Here is a 25893-nt window from a genome sequence, read left to right as displayed (position 1 = left end):
GTGGCCAGATTAAAGACAACAATACACTACAGCCACAACGTTTACTGAACTGCATTATTATTATGTCCTTTATTTGGCTAAGATTCAGCATCAACTCACATGCTATCATTGTGTTTGTTCTCATGTCTGCTTTAGAGTTTGGGCCTGTTACAAAACTATCCAAAGAAAAAGTGGGTAAATGCTTTAGGGAAATAAATAAGGTAAAACAAATAAAAAAAACTCCACCCCTCATGTCTCAGTTTGACTGTTTACCGCCATGATTCACCACACAGTTGCACAGATAAGAGCATCCTGTTACTGTCACAGACCTACATCAATGTAGTGTTGCCCTTTTTAAAAAAAGAAACAAAAGTATAGAAAGTTGTACCACACTGAAGTACTAAAAAAGCACTGAACTTTCAATAAATCACGCAACACTGTTAGTGAGTGGACCTGCCCGGCACTATCCTCACACACAGCTTTCCAGAGCTAGAGACCCAGCCTTCTCCCCAGACACCATGCAGTCCATTTACACTGGAAACAAGCGGCGCTTTACGTTTCATTGTTCAAGTCCCTGGCCGACGCGGTGCTTCACTTCAATAATCCATTTACGTCGGAATTGCACTTCGGCACTTCCTACATGATTAATAGACTTCTTTCTTTCTCAGAACAGGGAGGATTGCTTTTTTCCCCTCTTTCTTTAAGAAGGATGCAGCTCAAGTTATTCAGCACTAATGGAAACTGACAAAAAGTTTCACGCTAAAGTGATGTTTTGAGCAATGGAAAAAGATAGAGACACGTAAGTGTGGCGGAGAGCTAAAGCGAATCTTGACAGACTTGCAGCTGATGACTCATGCCATTCTCTAGAAAAATAACATCTCTCTTCCGCTGTTGCCATGGCCAACAAATGGAGAGCCCGCCCGCCTTTCAATAGACTGATGCTAATTGGTATGAATGCACAAGGCCACACTGACACCCTCCGAGGTGGCGTTTGAATGAATACATATGCAATTCAGAAGCACAGGCCTGAGATGACTTCAGCAACAGAACAGACGAGTTGTTGACATAAAGCAGGACACACACTGTTCGCACTGTTGCTGTAACGGTGGCCTCAAGTAATTAGCTTGCAAACTGTCGAATGACGTGATCGCTGTCAGCCGTCTGATCACAACATTCTAGTGAACTTTGGTGATCGGTAAATACTGCAGTTCATGGGTCCAGTTACAAGGCTGATACCTCACAGACTCACAGTCTCAAGGTCTGGCCATGACAGGGCATCATCAGTCTTCATCCTGTCCACACACAGTCCATATGTACAGTAATGTTTAAACAGACAACACAAATCACCAACGTGTCTGAGAGCGCTGTGGGTAAAGAGATGAGAGGAATAATTTAACACAGCCACTGTTGGAGACATCCATTACAATAGCAGCAGCCATATGACACCTTGAAATGGAGGTCATCTGAAGCTACAGTGCGCTGCAAGGTCTTCTGGCACTCCAGCATGAGTTACAGAGTAACAGACTGTCCCATCTGTAGATATACGAACACGCCAGGACCCATCCACACATACAAGGGCGATGTACATCTACAGCATGAAGGCTCTTACCTGCCTCACAGTATTTACATCACAGATCTGCCAAGTTCAAAAGAATAAACTGTCCGATTGCGATCATGCAACCTCATATAATTTTGTCTTTTGGGGTCATATGCAACATACAGTCATACGTAAAAGTTTGGGCACCCATGGCCATTTTCAAAGCAGTGAAAATATGCTAGATCCTCTATAGAGAACACACTTCTGCACATTTTAATGCACAATCACTGTTAAAATAAGCCAAAAATTGACTTGATACTTATGTGTTGCAATTTTATGTTAATAACTTGAGTCAGGTAAGAGCATCACGCTATTTTTGAATGCCAAAATGTCAAAGCATAATTATATATAACTCATTGTGCTAAATAGCCAGTCGCCTCTTACTTTTTAATGTTATATAAATAGACAACTGATTTTATATTTACGGATTTAAAATGCCAGTTTGACCCATTAAAGAGCAAATCATATTATATATATATATCTCTCTAACAGAAAGACCTGGAAATGTGCTAGTATGTTTCTTGTGTTCATTTAGTCCACACAGTGTGAGCGCGGGATTAAAAAAAAAACAGTCCATTTCTGTAAAGAAACTGAAATCAGCCAAAAAATTGTTTATTTTCCACATTTGAGAAAAGAGAGTCTATAGGTAGAATTTGCCTCATTTTATCATTTGGCCCCGAACTTTCATAGCAACTGTTGCCAAGATTGTCTAGACTAGCAACAGCTGCTGTGAAAGAATGCATTTGCGGGTGGAGCAGTCAAAGTCACTTAAAGAGGTATTTTAGCCTGAAACTAGAATTTAATGTTATTTGTTATGTTGTGTAATAACGTAGCGCAGCCTCGTTAGGTTTGTTAGAATTCACGATTGTGTATCGTTTTTGTGTTTCCGTCCATCAGTATTCTGTCTACAAAACCCAGCATGCATTACTCAAAAACATCACACAACCATTGGGACCCCAAATAATCAGCAGCTAATAAAGACAGTCTGATAAGTGGCTTCCAAGCAGTAACGTTAGCTATGTGACTTCTTACTGTATTAGTCAGAAGCTACAAAAACCCAAAACTATTTCATACAGCTCATCCTCCAGCAGCTGCACTGAAGCACCATCATCATCAGAAGAGGGGTTTCCTACATTTTATACTGAGCACTCTTGCTCTACAGTCTGAAGCCCCTTTAAGTGAAAAAGTTGCTGATCACTGTATCAACGCAAAATTAATCTTGTAGTTTTTGGATTGTTGTAGTTGTCGGATTGTCCAAACCCTGCATATAGAGACACAAGCACACAAGTTGTAAGATCATGTGAAGATCCTCCTGGTTGAGCAATGCTTAATAGCCTCTGCTTGTTTGTCAATTATTCATGATGTGCTCTAGTGCTTTTTTGCAGGGTGGTGTATTCCTGAAGTCAGATAAGAGGGTCCCACAGCTGCTATGGACCAAGTGATGGCCACATCTCTGCCATCTTTAAAAAAAAAAACAAGAACATGTAATTGATGCTAATGGTCAGACCCATGTCTTGGCTTAGAGAGCCTCTGGGTCTGGCTGGTGTGGTGAGCTGATTGATGGGCACCCGCAGACAGGGACCTTCTGCCAATGGGGCGAGTGCATAGCAGAAAGAAGCACTCTTCTGGCAGGTGTTATGGGCCAAATTTAATGGACTGTTTTCTCCAAGTACCCTCTGGGATTTTGGGTGGGGTTCTGTGTTTATCACCAGCCATTAAAGCCCTGCAGGCACTCCCCCTCCACCTAAAATCATATCACTGCCTTCTCCGAAATGAGCTATGGTGCCTTAGTTCCCCTGGAGGACTGCAGTGCGATTACGGCTAGAGCAGGCATGTTCTGCTGACTGCTTTGCGTGAAAAGAAGAGGTGCCTCTTAGGCCCAGCCTGGGCAGGAGTACTACAGATGGTCTCAGTGTGTTGCAGATTATTTCTCCTGATTGAAAGGACTGCCAGGCATTACTTCATACCATCCATGTCCCACAGACCATGTTTCACTTACACTTGACAGGATCCTGCTACAACTCATCTGATCCTTCAATAGCACACCCAACTGATCCCAAACATGCGTCACATTCCACATTTCTGCATCTCTGGCAGATGAAGAAAGTGACAAGTCTTATTCAACAAAGCAGTGGTTCTCAACCTGCTTGGAGCTGTCAGAGATAAATATTTCCATTTTAAAAGTCTCATTAAAGGAGCATTCTAGCCTAAAATGAGCTTTTAATACGTTTGTTAATATTTAGTAAATCAGTATAGACAGCCTAGAATTCATGTTTTTTTATTTTTGTTTCATTCATCAGTGTTCATTCACTACATTACCCAGCATGCATTTCACCAACACTATACAACCATTACGAATCCCTGTGGTGTCAAACAATCTTGACTGATAGCCTAGCCACTTATCTTTAGGCTAAAACATACAACAAAGCTGGCAATAGTGGCATTAATTCTATCTTTATGCAGCACACTAGAGGACACTAGAGAGTTTTTTTCCCTTTCTGCCAGAGAAAAGAAGCCAGTCTGAGGTAAGATATCTGGACAGAAATCCAGCAAGGATTTCCTGCATTGCTAACTTTAGCATTTAGCTAGCTGTCCTCCTCAACTGATGAGTCATTTCAGTCATTCAAGTAATCCATTCTCTCCATTCTAGTGATGATTTAAAGACAGTTACTGCTCTTACGTGGCTACAATGAGATATCTGGCTTCTTTGCAGTTACGTCAGCTATCTGAAAAAAAAACTAACTAAAACTAGCTAAAACTAAAGTTTCTCCCACCTCCCATCAGCAAGGGGTTTTCTTACTCTTTTAGTTGTAGCAGACAATCTCTAAAGACTACTGCAGCACCACTGTAAGTGATAAGCATGTTTACAACAGACATGGTAAAATTTAATTTTGGCTACAGTGACCCTTTAAAGCCAAATTTTTACTTGCCTACTAGGCGTAGCAGCAGAGACCCTCAACCTACTACTGACGTCACAGTCTGAATGTGCTGTATGTCCGGCGCTGGTCTGCTGCTCAGGGTTGCACGTAAGGTCCCTTTTAATGAATATTTGATTGAAATTAATGTGCTGAAGAATAAGATGCATGTGCTGGGCCACTCACTGGAGACCAGAAGAGCCAGACAGCCTTCCAATCCATCGAGCTATTACTAGTTCCCCAGGGTTAGGGTGGAACTCAGGGACTGTTGGGAGAGAGAACAAGTGATCCCCACAATGGCTTTTACCAGACCACCAGTCTGGGACTGACACCACAATGGGTTTTATAAGATCACCAAGCTTTCAGTCAACCCTTTACTGAGCTAAAACAACAGAACCAGGGACCCTCAGAACTTAAGGACCCTTGCTAATTTTACCAAGCCTGACTGAAACTCTTTAAGTGGTTTTTGAAGCACTCAAGCACTCAAGTCATGCCTCAGGGCGCAAGGGGGAGATGAGAGCACATCCACAATGCACCTGGTGAAAATAAACATTAGTTTTTTGCTCTGGGATTCATATAAACGATTTCTATAAAACAGCACACACCCTCAGCACATTAAAGTGTGGTAACCGAAAAAGGCACATTAGAAGAACATCTCTACCTTTCAACAGAGAAGGCATATCAGTGTCAATGAGAAAATGCAGAAAATGCGGAATCAAATGCTAGCAGGAAAAAAGAATGAATCCGGTCTGATCCTGTAACAAGTCTGTCTTGAAATAGCTCACATACACACTACGTGACGTGATGTCATTAGCTGTGTATCTTTTCCTGTGCAGTAGAAGTGTGTCTGAGTTTAGATGCTCATTTTAAAGGGGAATCCCACTGACTTTTACAGTATTCAATGGCTGAGATATAAACAAACATTTAATGTTAAATGTTCAGTGTAGAGAAACCTACCAACTCTTATATCTTTATAGTGGTGGTGATAGGAACCAGAGATCATAATGTGTGCAACATAAATATAGCCATTTTATTTACCATTTTCCATTGCCAAATAACCAGCTATTGGCATAAGTCAGCAATTTTCATATCTGTGCAACAATAAACAGGACAGAATACATATATTTTGAAATACTCTGATGGTGTTCCAAGTCATTGTTTACTCCGCTTGAGTCATGAAAATCAATGAGCAAAGTTCTCATTAATCCACACAATCCCAGTCCTTCCTACCAGTAAGAGCTATACAAGCCACTCAAGTAAGCTACATGCAGATTTTGCTGAAAGCTGGACTTCACATTCCACGTAATTTCAGGGGGAAGGAAATAAATGCGCAATACGGATGTTGTATCATTCTCCTCAGTTCTCAGTTGCTTACATCTGCTTTGAATATTTGGTCCTTTGCCTAGATGCTGTTCTCATGGTGGGAGGACACTGTTACAGGATCAAAGGTCAGTTGGCAACCCCTAGAGATTTCTTCCAGGAAACCGGTCAGTTTCAATCAGTCTACTGCAGCACACTTTATTTGGAAATGAATTTGACAATTAATCGTCTAGTAATACTCCATCAGCGCTACTGCTTAGTGGGTTTTGAAGGGGTGGAATATAAACCCCTGTCAACATGATCTCAAATATTTACATTTTTGGTTTAGTAGTAAAGATATGCCACGGAAAAAGCGTTTATCAGTGTTACATTCAAGAAGTATATATAAATCTATACAATTTAATAGTAGATAAATGTTCCAGAAATTCGAGCCATTCTTAACTGTGTGGGCGTGTCAGAACACAATGATTGACTGTGCCGTCTCCCATACAAGGAAGACAGCCCTGCTCCTGTGGAGTGACCTCTCCAATCAATATAGTTCAGCTCTACATGTTTGAGCCCCCCACAGGAAAAGAGACCACTTTGCTCTACTCGACCACTTTCAGTGAGTAAAGAGTGCAAAATGGAGAACAAGCCGTCTAATGGTCATTTCAGAGAACACAATTGGCAGAGCTGTGTTTGAAACTGTTCGCTATTCACAATACAGTGCACTTTTTTGGGGGGTGGACCGACTGCAGGACATTTATACTGTTTATGGGATGGAATCTGATCAGTAATGCGTAAACCCGTATGACTGCGTAGATTCAAAATCGTTTACTACCATCACCAATTCTGCTCCCTAAAACAGCATTCACTATGGTGATCAAGATTTTTGAATGTTGGGTATAGTGATTAGGGGACCATTTCATTGGAGAACTCAGGCTTTGAATGCTGGCAGCACTAACATTATATCAGTAACCTATAGCTAGCTGGCTAACTGCTGGACAGTGCTTCTGAAAAGGAGGTCGACTGATAATCAGAGCTCATACTCAGCATCTTTCCAAATGATATCTGATGCAACAGTGATCAAGAAAACACACTTCTGTAGTCTGGCCCAATGCCCTGCCTACAGCATTACTGGATTGGTTAAAATGATATATTTTACAACCAATCAGCACTTCTCTAGTCTGTGTCTGTGTCCCGCCCCGTGTTGAGTAAATCCAATCAAACATGCTTTTCGGTTTTGTGAGAGACGTGGGACGGAATGAAAAAGCATTGCCGTCGCTTCCACAGCGAGAGGAAATGTACAAGTGGAGGTTTAACAACACAGATAGTCAAAAGCTCACTGTACTCAGTGATTTAATTTTTCTCACTCTAGCCAGACAAACGTGACCTGTGTGTGCAGGACCCACACTGCCTCTGTAGGACCTCGAACGTGTTCGGAATGAGTTATGTGCGCCTACAGCAGAGCTTCAGCGGGCCAACTTTGCAGACAAGCCTCTAGAAAGTGGAATTACGTCATATCATATCATATCATATCGTTTTACATTTTATAAATCAGTTATACATGTGTGTACTAGTATACTATGGTATTACTTCTCAGTTCTACATTTGAAAGATAATGAGCTTTATATCTATGACATACTGCTCATAGCAATAGGCACTATAAAATATATATATATATATCATACATAACATGTTCATCAGAAGTACATCAGAAGTACCCAGGCAGCATGAGTTATTAACTTTATTATTGTAAACTAAGTAATGTTATTAATGCAGACTGTGATACTAAGACGTATTTTGGAATGTACTGTGACATGGTGTCTCATCAATAATCGCCCAGCACTAGGTTTGAGGCTTGAGCCACAGGCCTAAACAAGTTAAAATAATGAAACAGGATAGGCCTTTCTGCCTGTACACTTTTTAATAACAATGTTGTGTTCCCATCTTGAGATGTTATCCAGCCAGAAATTTCTTTGGGATATGTAGAGGGGCTCAAGCAGTGCCATGTGGTTACAGAGTGTGACTCCACTTACTTCTAAGAAGAATTCTTCAAAGAATTCTGAAGGCAATGTGTTAGCCTATAAATTTCTTTTTGTTTACCAGAGAAAACTACAGTTATAGTTACTGGATATAAAAAATACAAACTCCATCCTTAAAACTGAACCCTATGAGGAAAAGAAAACTTTCAATGAAAACCATTTGCTTAGTGACCATCACAAATGAATGATGGTGGTCAGATGTTATTTCTGTAAGTACAGTACTTATTATTATTTTTCGCCTTGGCAAATGCACTATCGAGGTCCAGTACCAACATGTTTTATAGTAGCAGGAATGTGGCTGAGTCAACCCAGCCCATTCATTTAGCCTGCCTCACACACCTACACTTATTCACCAGTCATTAGCACTCACCACATCTTAAAAGCTCTAACAGGAAACAATTAGGTAATACCCGATCTTGTAAACAGAGCACTTCAGCATTTGCCTCTCAATTTGTTATCTACTAGCCAGAAAGTACACACACGCAAACAGCGCATAAGTTTGGATGTTCCACGACAGAGGCAGGGCTATTTAAGGACACCAGATGCAAAAGCCTCGGAGAGAACAGCAGCTGGGGACCTTAACTAAATACGTTAAGGGAAGAAAGAGCTAAAATGAGCCAGACAGCTCAGTGGGCCTCAGAGGCATTAATGCCCAGAGGTAGGAAGCTGCTGGGTTGTGTTTTAGCTTTCTACTCTGGACTGCAAGACAGCAAAACAATCATGCCTTGTTATTCAATTAATTCAGCGCATAATACAACTTGTGACCTCGTATATAGGCGTTCTGCAGGGAAGGAAAACCCCGGCTTTCTTAGCTGCCCCTTACTTAACTGCAGAAGGCTTAGTATGGGTCATCGGCCACTTACTTGGACAGCGAAACGCCTCCTGCTTTCCCGATGAGCTCCTCATGATGCAGGACGGCCTCATTCCAAGGAATGTTGAGGAATTTCAGCAGTGTCCTCATCCACTTCTCCGGGTGCAGGACAAGCTGCTCGTAGTGCACGGGTAGGCACTTGTCTGCTGCCTCCAGGCACTGCGTGTACATGGTCTCTATGGCCCGGTTCCACTTGGTGAGGCAATCCCGGTAGCTGTTCAAGTCAAAGCCGGCAATGGTCACCTTGCGGGAGATCATGGAGTGGACGGAGGCCCGACCGTCGCGGATCATGAGGATGAACTTGGCGCGGGGGAAGATCTTAGCTAGGTACGTGAGGGACTTGAGGGCAAAGGGGTCTTTGTTGCACAAGTAGGTGGCTGGTTCACCGTGCTTCACGATGATCTCAAGGAGAAAAGCCTGCATGGCCGAGTCCAGCACCTCATCGGTGACCCCGGCCTCGTCTAGTCTCATCTTTTCCCGCCCTGAGCGGCTCCACATCTGCTTCATGGCCAGGATGCGAGGAATGACGCGCGTCTCTTCGCCACAGCGAACCTCTGGGTGGGCGTCCAGCATGGCTCTCATGAGCGTAGTGCCACTGCGAGGCACGCCACCGATGAAGATGAGGGGCATGTCCTTGTTGTAAACGAAGGGACTACTGAGGTTGTTGCCTGTGCGGAGCGTGGCATGCAGGCTGCCCAGCAGCGGCTGGCTGCGCTCTTCGATACGCTGGTGGCACTCCATAGCATGCCTTCCCAAGTAGAAGACTGTGACCGAGCTGATGACCAAGCAGGCCACCAGCAGGTTCTGCTTCAGCTTGCCAATCATCTCAGGGGCAAGCAGAGGAGCCAGGGGCGGGCTGGGTGAGGGCTGTAGAAGAGGGAGTGGGGCAGGTTGGAAAGGGGATGATGTCGGACGAGGGGAGGGGAAAGGGAAGAGGAAGACACCCTTCACCACTCCCTGGCGGAGGACGAGTGAAGATCAGGATCAGCTGCGTGCAGCTCTTGTTGAGTGCCCAGCTCCATCAGGCCTGAAAGAAAAACCAGAACAAGTCTTGGTAATCCACTCCATAATTTAACTTTATATTGCCCAAAAATACACACCTTTGCCACAGGGCATGTAGAACTTTACTATATGAAACCCAGACTACAAAATCCAGAGTATGTGACATTTGGCCTTAAAGTTACACTCAGTCCATTTACAATGTCCATTTTTACCTCATTACTAGGCTAACTTATCACCTCGTAACAGGAAAACAGCGAATTTGTGAAGACTTAGGTAGCTGACACCAAACATGCTAATTGACTAAAGGATGTTGCAAGTTTTATTCCATTAAATCTACACAAGTGGAGTGTGAAACGAGCTCCATGTTTATTATCGCTTTTCTGCAACACTTCCTATCTGGCATAGCTACACTTTGTATCATGAGTTATGCAGCGCAGTGTTTCTCATTCGGTATTCTTTTTATGTTTCATTCATTTGATGTAACGGATTAGAACCTCTGACCAAAACATAAATCGCTGGCTCTACACTGCCCTCTGGTGGAGTATAGATTTCAGACTTCTCATGGTTCTTAAATATGAACGCGTATAACATTCAGGAGAAGCTAAATTCCTTATCAAAAATTCAAATCTGCTACCTGATTTTTTAAACTTTAACGACCATTTGAAAATTCTAAAACTCTGACTCGTTCATAATTAAAACATTCAACGAATTCCATAAACACTCAAATGAAAATGAGCGGTTGATATGCCAGTAATGGACCGACTGCATATCAAAGTTCAGCATATTGAGCAATAAGCAGAATTGGATTCTTCCGAGAGATCCATGAGAAAGAGATACCATTCTGATATGAGACACTGATCGGGTCAGGTTTCAGTCATTTGCCTCGTGTTTCAATCTAGAGTTGCTCTTTGTGTTCTCAGTACGAACTCCAGCAACAGTTCAGAGATCTCCAGCAGCAACGAGATGCATGACCTTGAGGTCTTTAATTTGCTGAGCGGTACACAGAGAGTGTCTAACTAAACACAGAAAGCACCACACATAAAACTCCACCGCACAGTGCTGGCTCAGACTACATGGTTGTGTCCTGAGGTTTTCCTCCTGTGCTATTCTCTGACCAAAGTGCCGATCAGTCCGGCACACGCTGCCCTTAACTCGGAGCTTCTACATACTGGTGGAAGGCGGAAAGAGGAAGGAATCATAGCAGGTCATTGCACAGCTGGGAGCCGCATGCTTCCTGCTACCCAGTCATTTACAATAAGCAGAGAAGTGATCTCCTAGAATTGTGGACTGGATTTCAAATAAGGCAACCTGCTTTCTGATATAGCACGCACATTTTCTCTGAACAGTCTCTGAGTCTGAATGTGTTTATTAAACATGTAACGTAATGTAATGAAATGAAAAGAGTGCCTTGAATAAATTAAGTAGTTTTGTTGAAGTACTTCCATTCTTTGGAGCAAAGCCCTAGAAGGACCACTTTTGGTTCCCTATAGAACCTTTCGATGGATTGTTTTGCATATCATGTAAAGATTCTACTGATTTGGCCATACAATTACCCTAACACCTCCTTAGTCAATGAAAAAATGAACGTTTTTATACTATATGCACTATAACTTACATTCTTATTTTCCTTTTTAAAATATATAGTATTTTAGTAGCAAAATACAGTGTAATATTAATAAATACATGTTTAAAACCACATTTGAAACCTTCGTGCCTTCTTTATTTGTATATCATTCTGTATTTTTGGCCCTCGGGCTCACCACAAACATTGTTTAGGCAAAAGGTTTGGGCACCTCTGCTCTAGAGCAGGATTTTCTGGTTTAACGACTAGCAAACCTCCCTTCTGATGATGTATCTTAAAGGTGGGAGGAAAATTACAAATGCTTTGAGGTGGATACTTGAGGGCAGGCTGTTTGAAATGTTGTTTTCCCGCTGGCTGGGTAACACGGAAGGAAGACAGATAGCTAATGCTACTGCGAGGAAGCCGAACATCATGTCTGTTTTTATTAGCCTCTACATCAGCGGCTTCACAAGCAGTCAGGATTTCTTTCTTGCTTTAAGGCGGTTCCCAACAGCTGTACGGTGCATTTGTGTAATGCTAATGCATGCTGGGTGCATGGACAAAAGTCAAAAATTACACTAAACCTGAGGAACACAATGCTGTGCTACAGTATACTGCATACCATGACAAATAAAATAACAGATGCTAGTTTAGGGCTGGAACGTACTCAAATGACACAGTTACATACTGTTCATTATTTCTTTTCCTCCATAGCCCTAAGAGAAAGAGAGAGAAAGCAAGCTGACATCACTAAAAGCCAAAGAAGTGGGAGGAGTTCAGTTCAGACATGGTCAAGGACAACACCTACGCTAAACACGATGAAACGCTGGAACAAACTGCATCCCTTTTACTTGCCGTTTTACAAACACTGGAGGAATTACTGCAATCCATCAGGAATGGCAGGCATCCGCTCCTCACACCGCTTCTGACATCTTACCAATTCTCACTGGCCAGTAACAAAAAAGCTGAGAAGACACACAGTACAGCTGCTGCTGTCTATTCAAAGAGATCAAGCATGACAAAAGGCAACCAGAGAAAGTTGGGAACGATTTAATCTCAAGGCATTTATTGGGCTTGGTTCACTGACAGATCTGTTCCTCTTATAAAAAAAAAGCCCCAAGATTATATCAACTATTTTGGATAGGAAAGCCGTAAAGAACAACACTGAAGGTCTTCACAGATATGACATGTTAAGGAAACCTGAGTTTGATGGAGTGGGGCCTTGAGCTTGAGCGATTTCTCAGCCACAGGCTATTGCTGCTGACATAAGAGAGCACGGATTCCGTTTACCAAAATCCTCATACACACCAGCTCACCACCACTGAAGAACATCTGTCCCAGCAAACACAGTAGATTCTCATCTAAAGAGATGAAGCCCCTAACTTCTCTTAATAGCGAAATGGCCTGGGTACAAAACCCATACCATTATATAAAACTACCAAAACATCAAAACACCCTACATGTCAGATCTCTTTTCCTGATCAGTAGAGGAAATGCATACTGAGTGGGAGCTGAAGCAGCAAGAGACAAACAAACAATATGCAAAACTACTACAAACAGTGACTGGTTGGATACAAAATGAACATTTTGTTACGTTATACTGTGAGTCTTTGTTTGAATTTCTGTAACATGCAGACAAAAAACATTCAAATTACAAAACAGTCAAGAAATAGTCTTTCTGTGCCTACAGTTCTGTGCAAATGTCAGAGACCAGCCTTCATTTAACTAATATCCAAATAACACAGTCTTTTGGTACAAATTATTCATTTTTAGAAGATATTTCTGAGGCGATTAGATGTTAGATAATGTACCTGCATAAAGAAGAGGGAAGTCAAAGAACAATGAGTGAAAAACTTTTGGAGAAAAATGACAAAGATATAAAGAAAATGGGACTCCAAACTACCGTTCGAGACCTGGTAGACCACCAAAACTGTCACCATCAGATAAACAGGACTTAAAGCTTTTATCTTTGACAGAGAGGAGAAAATCAAGCTCCACTCTTACTTCAGATCTGAAAAATCTACAGTTTGTTTGTTCCATCCTTCCACTGTGAGAAGACAACTCAACACAATGAGTCTGGAAGGATGTGTAGCTGTCAAGAAGCTCTTACTGAGAAAAGGAAACAGACAAAAAAGAAACAAAAACTTGGAAATAAAACAAAGAAGCTGCTGGTGTTCTCAGAACAATGGACTGACCACCCCAGAGTCCAGACCTCAATATCACTGAATGTGTTCGGGATTACTTGGATCATGAGAAGTAGAAAATGCAACCCAACTCCTAAGACTGAACTTAAAAATATCCCTGCAGATTTCTTTAAAAAGCTGAAAGCAAGTCCTCCAAAAAGAATGGAAGCTGTAATAACAGCAAATGGTGGACAGATTAAATATTTAAAAAATAATATTATATTCAGTTGTTGGGGCTTCTGTGTAATTTTCTATTAAACGAAACTGGAAAATAACTAAATGAGGGTGATCACTTTCATCCACATGCACGTTTTTGGATATCCATGAAGAGGAACCAACTCAGAAGGCCTTACAACTGATTTACTACTGTGGTTAAGCAATGTTTGGTCTCATATTTCATCATGGCGAAACTGAAATCAAGAACGTGTTGGTATTAAATTAACAGCACTTCCTCACTTCTGTTATAGATATCCTCCATTGGATTGCTCATTGATCTGTTTGGGAAATCTCTATGGGCCAACCAGACCACATTAACACTTAATAATGAGCACTCCAGTGAGGCTTGACAGACATGTGAAGGGTCTCCCCTGTCTTTTACAAAAAATGGGGGAGGGGGAGTTCAAGCAAAGAGGAAACAGATTCTTCTATCTTGTTTCTAGACTGGACGTAACATCCTGCTGCTTCAGTTCTTCCCATTACTTTGACGGGAAGGTATCTGCTGCTGGTATTTGGTGTACCATTATCAGGACAGGCTTTGACATATTACAGATGTGACTCAACCAACCAGAAAGAATGCTGCATGAGGGAAACTGGGCTAATCCACTCCATATCCCCCAGTCTTAAGTTCCGTAGCAGACAGTCACAGCGTTCAACCTCCTCCCCCCTGATCTCAAGTCTTCCACACATCCACTATGTTTCCCATTAATCATTTTTTGCCAAATGGGATGCCTTTTAAATGCCCCATCTTTGACTCACTACTGAGAAATGGAGTAAAGCTGCACAGTATATGAGTTGTTATGTGTTATTTCGCAATACTGATCTTAGATTGTTCCACATTAGTTTCTGTGGGTGTCTGTATGAATCGAGGCATTCAGCAAAAATTTCATGAGGGTAACAGGCCTAGTCATAGAGGTCTACTCTGAAGAGCTCATCTTCCCACAAAACAAAACACTGGTCTCTCCTTGGGAGGTTCATTCCAAAGCAGCAAAGCAAAGACCCCGAATGACACCAAGCCCCATAGCCACATGGTACATTAGTTAGACCTTTGTATGCTTTTTTCAAGCTGACATTGACTTGAGAGCTAAGAGCACAAGACGTATTGTTAAAAAAACAAGTAAGACAACACAGTCATTTAACAGGTTTGACATATGAGCTTAGAGTTTCTGAGTCAGCACCAACGACACACTGGATACCACCACTAACGTACTGACTGCTTATCTTACCACTATTCTCCTGAATCATGGTTAATGTGCAGGTTAATGCACTTATCTGTCAGAGCTTGGCACAGACCATTTCAGCGATACTTGCACAAGAAAGCCATTAAGGAACTATGGGTTTACACACTTTGCCCTCAAACGCAGCAAGGGCATATTCAAATGTAAACAAGTCTTACACATTGCTTCTAACCACTCCATATATTCTACTCCATGGGTTCTATACCTTATGAAAATATATAATATGAGAAATAAGCAGACCTGTGGCTCTTCATTCAGGTTGCAATGTACTTCTGAAGGTTAGGGAATAGGACAAAGTCTTGCAATCAGTAAAATTCTCACCCCTACTGAGAACAGGCTGTCCATGCAGGGTTCAGCCGTTACAGAAAGACACAATACTCTTCTCTGATACCAATAAAGATATTAAAAACCTGAGTATCAGCTGATACCAATCACCAATTTTCTTAAAGCAGTTCACTTCAAATGAGTATCAGGGATGTGCGTTATTGTGATTAATTTTGATATTTGCGTATCCAGAAGAACAAAACAGATTTGGGCTGAAATTAATATAGAGCTGTGGCTTACCTTTTTAGGGTGACAGCACTGGTGTTGCACCAAAATGTACTGTTTTATGAAATTCGGTTATTTCATTAGGTTTTCGTGCTGGATGAGCAACAGAACAGAGACCGTCTCAGAGAAGCTAACGGGCTAAAACTACAGCTAACCAATACAACACTGGATGCTGAAGCAGACTTGTCATCTTCTATAGGTGTTTTTTCCTCTTCAGTAGATAATATGCCACATAGGGATACACACGGATGCTTAAGGACTGTTCGTGGTAACGGTATTCTAACACTGAAACCCCTGTTCCTTTTATTTTGGCTGTTTTTATGTCCCTCTGCTCTTTCCCACAGTTAACCGGATATCCACTCATTAAATTTTGTGGTTTCTTGAATATCAAAATTAGTCGTAATGCACATCCCTAACACTAACGTTTTAAGTTTGTCCTGTCAAAAAAAAAATATTCTAGCCATTTTTGGACCTAAAGTTAACACCTGCCTAGCCTATTTGATAAAAGCCGCTATCTCTGCCTTCACGTCCTTAACGATGCATCCTTGGCAACACACCCACTGTTACACCCTTGAATTTTGGAGTAGTAAAACTCAAGCAAAACTTTCTGAGCAAAATCTTTCACATGTAACAGTTATTTTCAAATGTCTTCCCATGATAAAGTGCACTGAGTACTCGAATAGTGATTTCAGTGATTCCCATGCACATCCCTAATAAGCATCTGAAATTAGACTATTGTGCTCAAACTGCTCAAACGCTCTACGACCCCACAGGATGAAATCCACAGCTAACGGCATCACATCACACAGTGTGAGTGTGTGCTATTTCAGGCTAGACTTTTTACACGATCAGATTTTACCCTCTGATATCTGATCTAGCATTTTCTGCTGATATCAGCCCAAAACGAAACCTGGTATCAGATCGGTGCTATCTCTAATTAAGAACACTGAAGACAGACCCCCATACACTGATAAAGACATGCACACATCCTAATGTACTAAAACTGAAGCCCGAACAAAAAGGGCTAATTAAACACACTGGCTTTGTCAAGCAGCCCACACCACTGGCTTAGATGAAGGCTAGCATCTTTGTTTAATTACAGTGAGACACTTCATGCTCTGCAGTGTCGAGGATCATAAACAACTCTGCATGATGCCATATGACTAAGCCTCGGTCAGACGCATAATGTCAGAGGTGTTATTTTTCCAGTCGTGACACATTCTTTGACATGCATTTGGGGATCTTGTTATGACAACATTCATTTTTTGACAGCTATGTTCTGTATTTTTGGAGTAATTTTAATTTAATTTTTACTGCTTTATTGACAGCAATAGGGCCCTCGATTGGAGGGTTCGGTTGACACTAAGAATACTGTGTAGGTATTAAGACATATATAAAATTTAAAGTCTGAAACAACCTAAATCCATGTTTTCTTTTTAAGTGGATTAAACTTGATCTTGACTTGCACGCACAATACACACGTACAAAGTATGTCCTATGAATTCCTATGTACAATAAGTGACTGACTAGGATTTCTTACACTCGGTGTAAACTGGGCGGTTCTAATCATGAGTACAGCGTGTGTAAGCTTTACCTTCACCAATCACTCAGCAGATGTGGCTTTTTCCACACACACAGCTTCACGAAAACGCTCTCTCTTTCTATTCAAGTCTGAGAAAAGGCTAACAAACAAGTGAAAGCTAACCAGGCAAGAAGAACCGAGCTACTGAGCAAGTCTGTCTGCTGTCTGTTAACTCATTCGGTCGTCCAACTGGCCATGCAAGCATTCCATATGTGTGCATTCTCTGAATGCACAACTAGCAGTGAATAAGAAATGTACCTTCTTTAAAGCATCACCACACAAAGCACGGTGTTTCGGTGAGCCATGGATCACCTGCTTATGCAGAATCTGTTTGTGTACTCATTTCTCCCTGTTTCGCTCGCGCTATTGTGTTTAGTGCATAAGTAAAGCAGGCTGAGAGTGCCGGACAGAGGAATATCAATAAAGTATGCTCATTAGCATACTAGACCACGCCCAGACAGATCTCTGAGAGGCCTGACCAGCAATGTTTCATTGTATTTTCTTGTTTTTTTTTTTTGTTTTTTTTTTATTCAAACAGTGCTGGGTGTTTAACAGAACACTCTTTTTTAAAGTTAAACAAAGATTTTACACTATTTTACACTATGCTTTACAAAACTTTCACCACACCACAGTACAAAATACAAGTTTGTATTTATCCTTACTTGCAAAATGTCACCTGTAATCTTCATCATTGCACAGCATCAGATTTGCAGCAGCTGGAAACGCACGAAACAGAACAGATCAATCACCAGTGCCTTCTAGCGGCCTCGCGGCCTGGTCAGCACAGCCGTCACTAATGGGAAAATATTGAGTGAGTGGCTGGACTCGGGCGAAACGAGTTGATCGGGAGTCAAACCATGACACGCTTCGCAATGCTGAACAGAGTGACCCTGTTTTCTTTTGTACAGAGTTATAACACAAAAGAAGCTGATCCAATAGGTCCAATAAAACGGAACTTTTAGAGTGAAATAACAGCACTGCTTAGTCTCCTGTAGTAAAGACGGACCGGTATTAGCATTTGTTTTCCTGCAGGTCTAAAGTCCAGCTCAGTGCTCTAAACAAACAGCTCAAATCTACCATTGGACTACTTTCACATGAAGGTCCATTAGTTAGAGTGGTGGCTCAACTGACATGTGAAAGACATTCTAAATACAACAGTGCTAAATAATTTACTGTTACAATCCTGATTATTTCCTGCTGACTAACTGAGAACCAGCTGCGTAATTAAACACAGGTAGGTAATTCACTTTCCTACAAAAGAAAAATCACGATTCATTCAAAGTTCGAGAGGAAGAAAATGAGGCGTCGACGGCGAAGCACGACTGAGGAGGGTGATACTGACCGTTTCATTCATCACTTTCACACGCCAACTGTGGGATGATGACACAGAGTGACACAAAGGCTACAGAACATGCATCTCCAGAAAACGGCCACAACTGTGCTGTCCATGCTCTGTCCATTCTGTATCCTGTGTAGACTGAGTCACCCCTGATTACCATATGTAGCTTATGAGGAAACGAAACCAGTGTATCAGGAAATTCATATTCCAGCATCAATACAAACACAAGAGTTACAACAGTATATTAAAACTTCTCCAAGATGTTAGAATAATGGTCCTCATTGACCAACAGTTCATTAGAAAACATTTCCTCTTAAAACCCACTAATGCAGTTTTCATGATTCTGAACTTTACCAGTGTTTTCTTATTTGGGGTTTGTTCTTAGGTAAGAACAGAATCTACACACACTCAAGAGTACAAAGGTGACAACAATTCTGCGTCATGAATCTGATGTAAACTTTTGTAGGACCTTTGGAGGACCTCTGTAGGACCTTTCTTAAAAAATTAAGAAAAAACTTCTCAAGAAAAAATTAAGAAAGACACTGGAGAATGAGGCTCAATGTTTTCTACCATATGACAGATGTAAATATCAAATTACTATGATATCTATATTTTTAGCAGATTATAAATCATAACTACATTTCAGTGGGTTGTGGGTAAAATATCCATCTATTTCAGTATTTCTGTGCATTGCTTGTCAATGGCACCATTCTGCTGTTAAGAAAGCTGATGAATATGAAACACTGCAGCTGGCCATAGACATACATAAGCGTTAGGCTAGAAATACACTGTATCATCTGTATATACATGATCTGTGCCATTTAAGTCATTTTATGTCGTTTATAAGCCACGTTAATGTAATAAATTCTCTTTCTCCTGATTGCTGTACGAGCCCTCTCCTGTTTACATAACCAGCAGCCACAGGAGAGACAGGAGAGGTGAGGAGCCGTTTCTCTAACGTTTCAGAGCATTAGCGTTAACTAACACATCCCTGATTACATCCCACTATGTTCTGTTCATATTCTGTAAACTGACACACAGCGTAGCTTAACGCACGCGCTTCTTCTGCCTTCAACGGTGGCACATATGCCCAGTCTGCCTCCTTAATTTCCGACCCAGATCCACACGAGCTGCACTCACGAACGAGGTATGAACTAAATACCAGCCCCGGGCAGAGAGCAGTCTCCAAACCCGCTGAGGGCGAAGTGAGCTGAAGTTGTACACGCTGCTAACGCTGCTTTAACGGCGGAGAACCCGAAGAGGAGCGTCTCTCACATCGTGCCATTACCACTCACTCCGCTCCTGCCTCGCAGCGCTGTAGAGGAACGCACCTAATCCAGAAGAGCCGTCCCGGGAGAGGAGATTAGCTGTCCAAGCTGTCCTTCTGAGCCGCAGGACACCAGTGTGCACACATTCCCGTCGTTTATCGCTCTGTTCGGCGCATAAAAATGCGACAGTGAAATCGACTCGACGCTGCTTTCACCACAACTGTATCACACAGAATGCGCGTCATATTACTGGGTTGCCAGATTCAACAAATCCCTTTTTCGCAGTCAGGCTGTGGCATGGCTAATGTTCCGTCTTTAACGTCAACAGGAAAAAGCACGGACTTTATTGATAATCACGTTAGGGAGCTGAACGGTACTAGCAATAAAACCTCGCGCCCTATTCTTGAAAAAACGGCTCTACTGATAACGATAATAACCTCAATCTGGCAACCACGTTCCACGGCCGCTAGTTAACATCTGATTGGCTCGAGGATCGCCGATCGCTGCGGTCTCCACGTCGCTGATTGGCTTAGACGCTGAGGGTAACGCTAAGCTCCGCCCTCTCCGGCTGAGTTTTGTAAGGTAGGCTCACGGTGCGGCTCGGGTTAAAGCGACAGCGCAGTAAATACAGCAGGAGACGAGCTGCTCCAGCAAACAGCGGATTTCTGTGGAAAATTTGGAGTCACGTTACAGTAGCTGTAGACAGTATGAACATTCTTTTCAATTCCAAGAGGAAATAGAAGTCAGACACTGGACATAAACACAATGAAATGGCATTATTTTCAATGGGAGGATATTTATAGTGCCTGGAGATGCTTGGCCATATTTATGATGCAGTCTATTTCACGTTAAATGGTCAATAGACCGTTAACTAAAGCAGATGTCCTTCCATGCATTATTGCCTATGTGAATGGAAGTGATTCTGAAAATGTATTGATTTTCTTCTTATAGGTCTGTGCACTCTCATGCCAAAGTAACTCGCTGGCAAAACAGCCATGTAGAGTAAGTAAATAAATCCCTACAAAGACATCTCAAAATGGCAGAACTGACAGGCCTAACAGGACTAATGGTACTTAATATGAAAACAGAGAGCAAGGCTGTTCCTGCGCCAAGACCTGTGGAAGCTATAAGCTGTTATTCTTTCATTGTTTCCTGAATGTGTGTCTCTCTGTGAATCCAGGTGCACTTCCACTCTAAAGCTTCATCCAAGTCTAACAGAATTCCAGAGGTGTGCAGAATAGCCTAAAACCACAGTCACAGTATTTTTACTCTAATGAAAAAATGGCTAAACTAGAACTAAAAGTAGCCCTGGAATCAGCGTACACTCTTAAAAAGATGGTTCCTCAAGGTTCTTCTGTAGAACCATGACTTGTATACAGAACCATTTTATGCTTACATGGGTCTTTACATCGTGAGAAGGTTCTTTAGATTGTGTTCTGTATAAAATATGCGTATATTTATAAAAAACAATGTTCATAAGGTGTTTTCAATGTAGTACAAGTCAAACAGAATTTCGAATTAAGTATTCAGATCTTAGATATTTACAAGGATTATGTTTTGTTCTATTTAAACTTGAGGCATTAATAGAGAAAGTAATAGGCTAAATATGTGCAAAGATCTTTTATCATCTTTTGTTATATACTGACTAGCATTTTGAGTTTTGTTTTTTCTTCTTGACAGATATATATATTTATAACCCCAGCCCACTGCTCACGACTCCTCCACCCACCAACCCAGTAGTGCCTGGCCTTTTGCTTTAGGTCAAAAGGTCTTTCTGTTGCTCTTTCAACAGTGCTGATTTTCCCAGATCGTCACTGTTTGACAGTGCTGTGATTTCTTTCCTCACCTTCAGCAAACACCTCACATAAATCAACTGCTCTGCTACACAAACTGGGCAACATACAGCCAGTCAACACTGCTCTGAGATTACAGCACGTTAGCACCCGCAGACACTTAGATGTCCTGCTTCAGTGACACAGATCTGATTCTGATGATCAAATCCACTGGTGATGCTAGCTTGAAAAGTAGGCCTGTTTGAAGAGAACAAATATACAAGGAAAAGATAAATGGTACTATTAGACCAGATTGTGTAGCAGGAAGAGCACTCACATCTGTCATCTCCTCCTCAGTTCAAGGGAGCTGTTAACAGATCTTAGCCATGCTGAGAGCCGCAGGGCCCTGACCAGTGAGATCATGACTTTCATCACTACAGTTCAGTGACGGCAAAGCTGCCTTTCTTACCCTCATCACAGAACCACCTACTGTGAATTACAGTAAGCACACAGTAAAAACAGATCCAGGTTAACCCATTAAAACTGGAAAGTCTGTATGTGGGCTCACACTACAGTTCCTCTCCTCATAACCACATACTGTGACTTATACAGTCATTTCACAGTAATTACCACATAATTTTAGTAGTTACTGAATAATAAGCCTAAGACAAAAGGGCTCAAATAGATAGTCAAATAGCACCTGAGGTTGTATTGCTAAACCCACACAGTGCAGTTGCAGTAATTTACTGGCACCAAATATATAAATTGTATCTAAGATATATACTTCAGCAAGACAATAACATGCCATTGCTGTCATATGAAAATCATGTATCGCCATTTTTAAGATTTTATTTTTCTGAATCATTTTAGCACAGCGGCTGCAATTTATATTGTGTGTATGCTTCAGAATAAATGGACCAATAGGAATGCTCCAGAAATGCTTGTCACATTATACATTATAATGTATAAAACCATAAACCACCATTTTATTTTGGACAGCAACAATGTTATAACACAAACAATTCTATGAAGAAACTGATAAAAAATAAGACAAGCGAACTGACAGAAACAACTAAAGTTCTAAGAAGACTGTGAATCTCCACCCCTGCACTGCAATATTTATATTATTTTCCACTGTTTATTGATTTTAAGAAACCATCTTGTTGTATCAGTCAGTAAACACTGTTTAACTCAAATTACTGCTGTTCAGTTTTTGACTATCACATTCATTTGATCTGATATACATTTTGCATCTAATGTAACATTTTGCATCATTCTGTCTTTAAGATGTAAACAAAGTCATTCACAGTGGTTTGGTGTGAAATGCTCTGCTCTAGAGAAACTTACAGAGTCAGAACTGTTCACAGTGGTGGTGGTGAGAACCAGATGTCCAAAGCGTTTAATGCCTCTAAAAGCAACTTCGCATAAAGTTAAAACCTGACATTGTTATTAATACAGTGCCTTATTCCTGTGACATTATTTTATCATAGTTTTGAGACAAGATTTTGGCTGAACATGTCTCAAATGTTCCTTTTAAAACACATACATGGTGGAGAGATACATGCAGAGTGCTGTGAGGCAAAATTAGTTTTTTGGGATTTATCACTCTCAATATTGCATATAAAAACTTATTTCGGATAGTACATGAAATGGTTATATTTGTGTTGTAGACATCACCACCCTGGTTCCTGTCACCACCACTGTAAACATATTTATGACAGCAAGTTTCTCTACAGTGAACCATTTCACATCAAACCACTCTGAATGACTTTGTTTACATCTCAGTGACTGAAATATGTAGATATTCTGAAAAATAAGTGGAGTTTGTTTAAAATTAGTGTCGGGTGTCAAACATTTTCATACTGGTTGGGCCCTGATGTTGAAACCAAAGCAAGCAAATTTTTGTGATCAATATTTTTTTAACAAGTAAACACATAAAACATAAGACCTATGTTCAAAAAGCCCAAGATATGCCCATAGGACCCTTTACAATAGATACAGTATAGAGTCAATAATCACAACTAGACATCAAAGTAGCCACATCAATAATGACAGCAGTGATGGTCAGTGGTATACTTATATAAGAGCAAAAGACATAGGTATCAAAGCAAAAGATAAATAAATAAATTAACAAATAAAGATAAATAAATGAACCCGGTATACTGGAGTTTCCACCCTCATATCAGTTAGCAAAGATTACTATGCTGTCACTATTTTTAACAGTTCTTTCTCAGTATTTGACCAGGACACAGTTGTTCCTATTTTGCCCTTATTTATCCTGGCTGTTGTACATTCCAAAAGAGTTGTGTCCCAAAAATATGTAAGCCAAAAAAGATGCACATGGATGGAGGGAAAAGCAAGCAAATTTCATTTTGACACCAAAACAAGAGCTAATTGCTGTAAGTCTTTAACCTCTTCAATGGCCAGTGGCCCCTTGCAGGCCCAAAATTTTATTACACCCTTCCATACCCATGCTCAGCCAGTTTGCTATGAAGAACCTGTAATTACTAAATAATAAGCCTTAGAATGTAATAAGCCTGGTATTTTAAGGGGTTAAATCATAGAATGCACTACATTCTTTAAGAAATACAGTAGATTACTGTAGAATTCCAACTATACATTCACATGTGGCTGCATTCAGGTATCCAAGGAACTTAATTTCTGTTGTAACAGCACATTATTAATCTTTTATAATTAGCATCACACTAAATCCAGTCAGTTATATTTAACTAGGTGCAAACTGATAGACTGCATTGTGGCTCCTTCCACATATTCTAATTGGATGACTTCTATTTGCTGCAAGCTAAACTAATGCAAACTGTTGGCTTAAGAATGGCTGAACAGTCTGTCTGTTACAAAGCAGAACATAAGCATATCACAAGATACAATTCAAGCTTTTTGTCCAGCAATGAATCTCTCCAGTCATATCAGCTTACCATGTTGAGGTCATGTCCAGACAAAGTCTGGCCGTCCCTGGGGTACAGTTGTCCATACATTTCCTTGTCTGGGGCATTGGCTATTCAAACACAACTTGCTCAGGACAGAAAATACATAGCAGGTGGGTCAGATATGGTATCAGTAACAATATGTCTCAGGAGACCAGGCTGGAAGGTATTGAGAACGTGCTGTAAAGTGTGGGAACAGATGGGAGTCCTGGGAGAATGGGAGGAAATCACAGGCTGTGCGGTGTCACACAGCGTGTCACCGTGTTGGCCGGTGTGGAGATGCAGAGGGATCGGCTCGGGGGTAGAGAAACAAATGACACCTCCTGAGCGTGAATTCTCCCTCTGTTCTAAAGGCTGCTGGTGGGTGGCTGCATATTGGTAAATGGCTACAAGCAGCGACTAATAATAAAATCACCTCATCACAGACATACAGTGTATATATGAAACGTCTAAACATTAGAGCTCCTTTTTTCCCTCATTTGAAAATGCCTGCAGCCTTTACACTGTGTGAGCCTTTATTAACGAGTGGACCAATAGAAATGAAAATGATTTGGAATAAAAGCTTGCTACATTAATGTTAAGAGTATTTCTTTCTCTATTTTGAAGATACAAGGTTTTATGTGCAGTGACAATATATATGTAGACATGTAGGCTGAATACTGCTGAACTACTGTATAAGTATCACAATAGTCCACCACCCGAAGAATACCTGGACATCCCTTTACACTGACGGACAGGCCACCCATGTTGGGTGAAGTGCCCAATTAGCCACAACAACTAATAAGCCATTTTTTTCAGTATTTAGTGTGATCACACTTTGCTTTTATTACTGCTTCCATACTTTTCAAGAGACTACCTTTCAGTTTTTCAAACGAACCTGCATAGATGTTTTTCCACACCTCCAAAGTTCAGTCTTGGAAGTTGGTTGCATTTTCTTCAGCTCAAAATTCCAAACACATTCAGTAATGTTGAGGTCAGGACTCTGGGAGAAAATTTGCAAGTCAAACAAAGAAGCTGCTGGTGCTCTCCGAACAATGGACTGCTGCAGTGCTGAGATTCTTTATTTGATTTGCAAATTGTCTTCTTTTTTTGTCCGTTTCCTTTTCTCAGTAACAGCTTTTTTACAGCTACACATCCTTTCAGACATATAGTGTTAAGTTGACTTGTGGACAGATGGACAGAAACACCTGTGGATTTTTTCAGATCTTAAGTAAGAGTGGAGCTTGATTTTCTCCTCTCTCTCAAAGATGAAAGCAATAAGTGCTGTTTATGTGAGGGAGAAACTTGTGGTGGTCTACCAGGTCTTGCATGGTTGTTAGAAGCCCCATTTTGTCTGTATCTTTTAATCATTTTTTGAACTCCAGTTTTGGAATCTCCTGTTTTTTGCTTATTGTTGTTTGACTTTCTCCTTTATTACATAAGATTGTTACCTTATATCTAATTTCCTCAGAACTATATCCTGAACAATGAGTAAAGTGTACTAAATTTGACTGGAAAGTAAATAAGTGTGGTCTCTGACTTTTGCACAGTAT

General features: G+C 41.0%; 1 protein-coding gene across 3 annotated transcripts in view; it reads right to left on the bottom strand.

Annotated features, from left to right (window-relative positions):
• The window catches only part of tpst1 (tyrosylprotein sulfotransferase 1), a 57070-nt gene extending 37040 nt beyond the window's left edge, over positions 1-20030 (bottom strand). Inside the window, exons 1-3 of one of the 3 annotated variants that reach the window (XM_036561140.1) lie at positions 19708-20030; positions 17700-17753; positions 8699-9733 (exon numbers count right to left, since the gene is read on the bottom strand). In XM_036561140.1, coding sequence (XP_036417033.1) covers positions 8699-9531 — 833 coding nt within the window. In that variant the 5' untranslated portion in view covers positions 9532-9733; positions 17700-17753; positions 19708-20030. The remainder of the gene's footprint in view (positions 1-8698; positions 9734-17699; positions 17754-19707) is intronic. The other 2 variants (XM_036561134.1, XM_036561145.1) reach the window with 2 other exon arrangements.
• Between the last annotated feature and the right edge of the window lie 5863 nt (positions 20031-25893).

Source organism: Colossoma macropomum, unplaced genomic scaffold (genome assembly GCF_904425465.1).
Source record: "Colossoma macropomum unplaced genomic scaffold, Colossoma_macropomum, whole genome shotgun sequence".
NCBI classification, from domain to species: Eukaryota; Metazoa; Chordata; class Actinopteri; order Characiformes; family Serrasalmidae; genus Colossoma; species Colossoma macropomum.
This window is presented reverse-complemented; position numbering and strand designations above follow the sequence as displayed.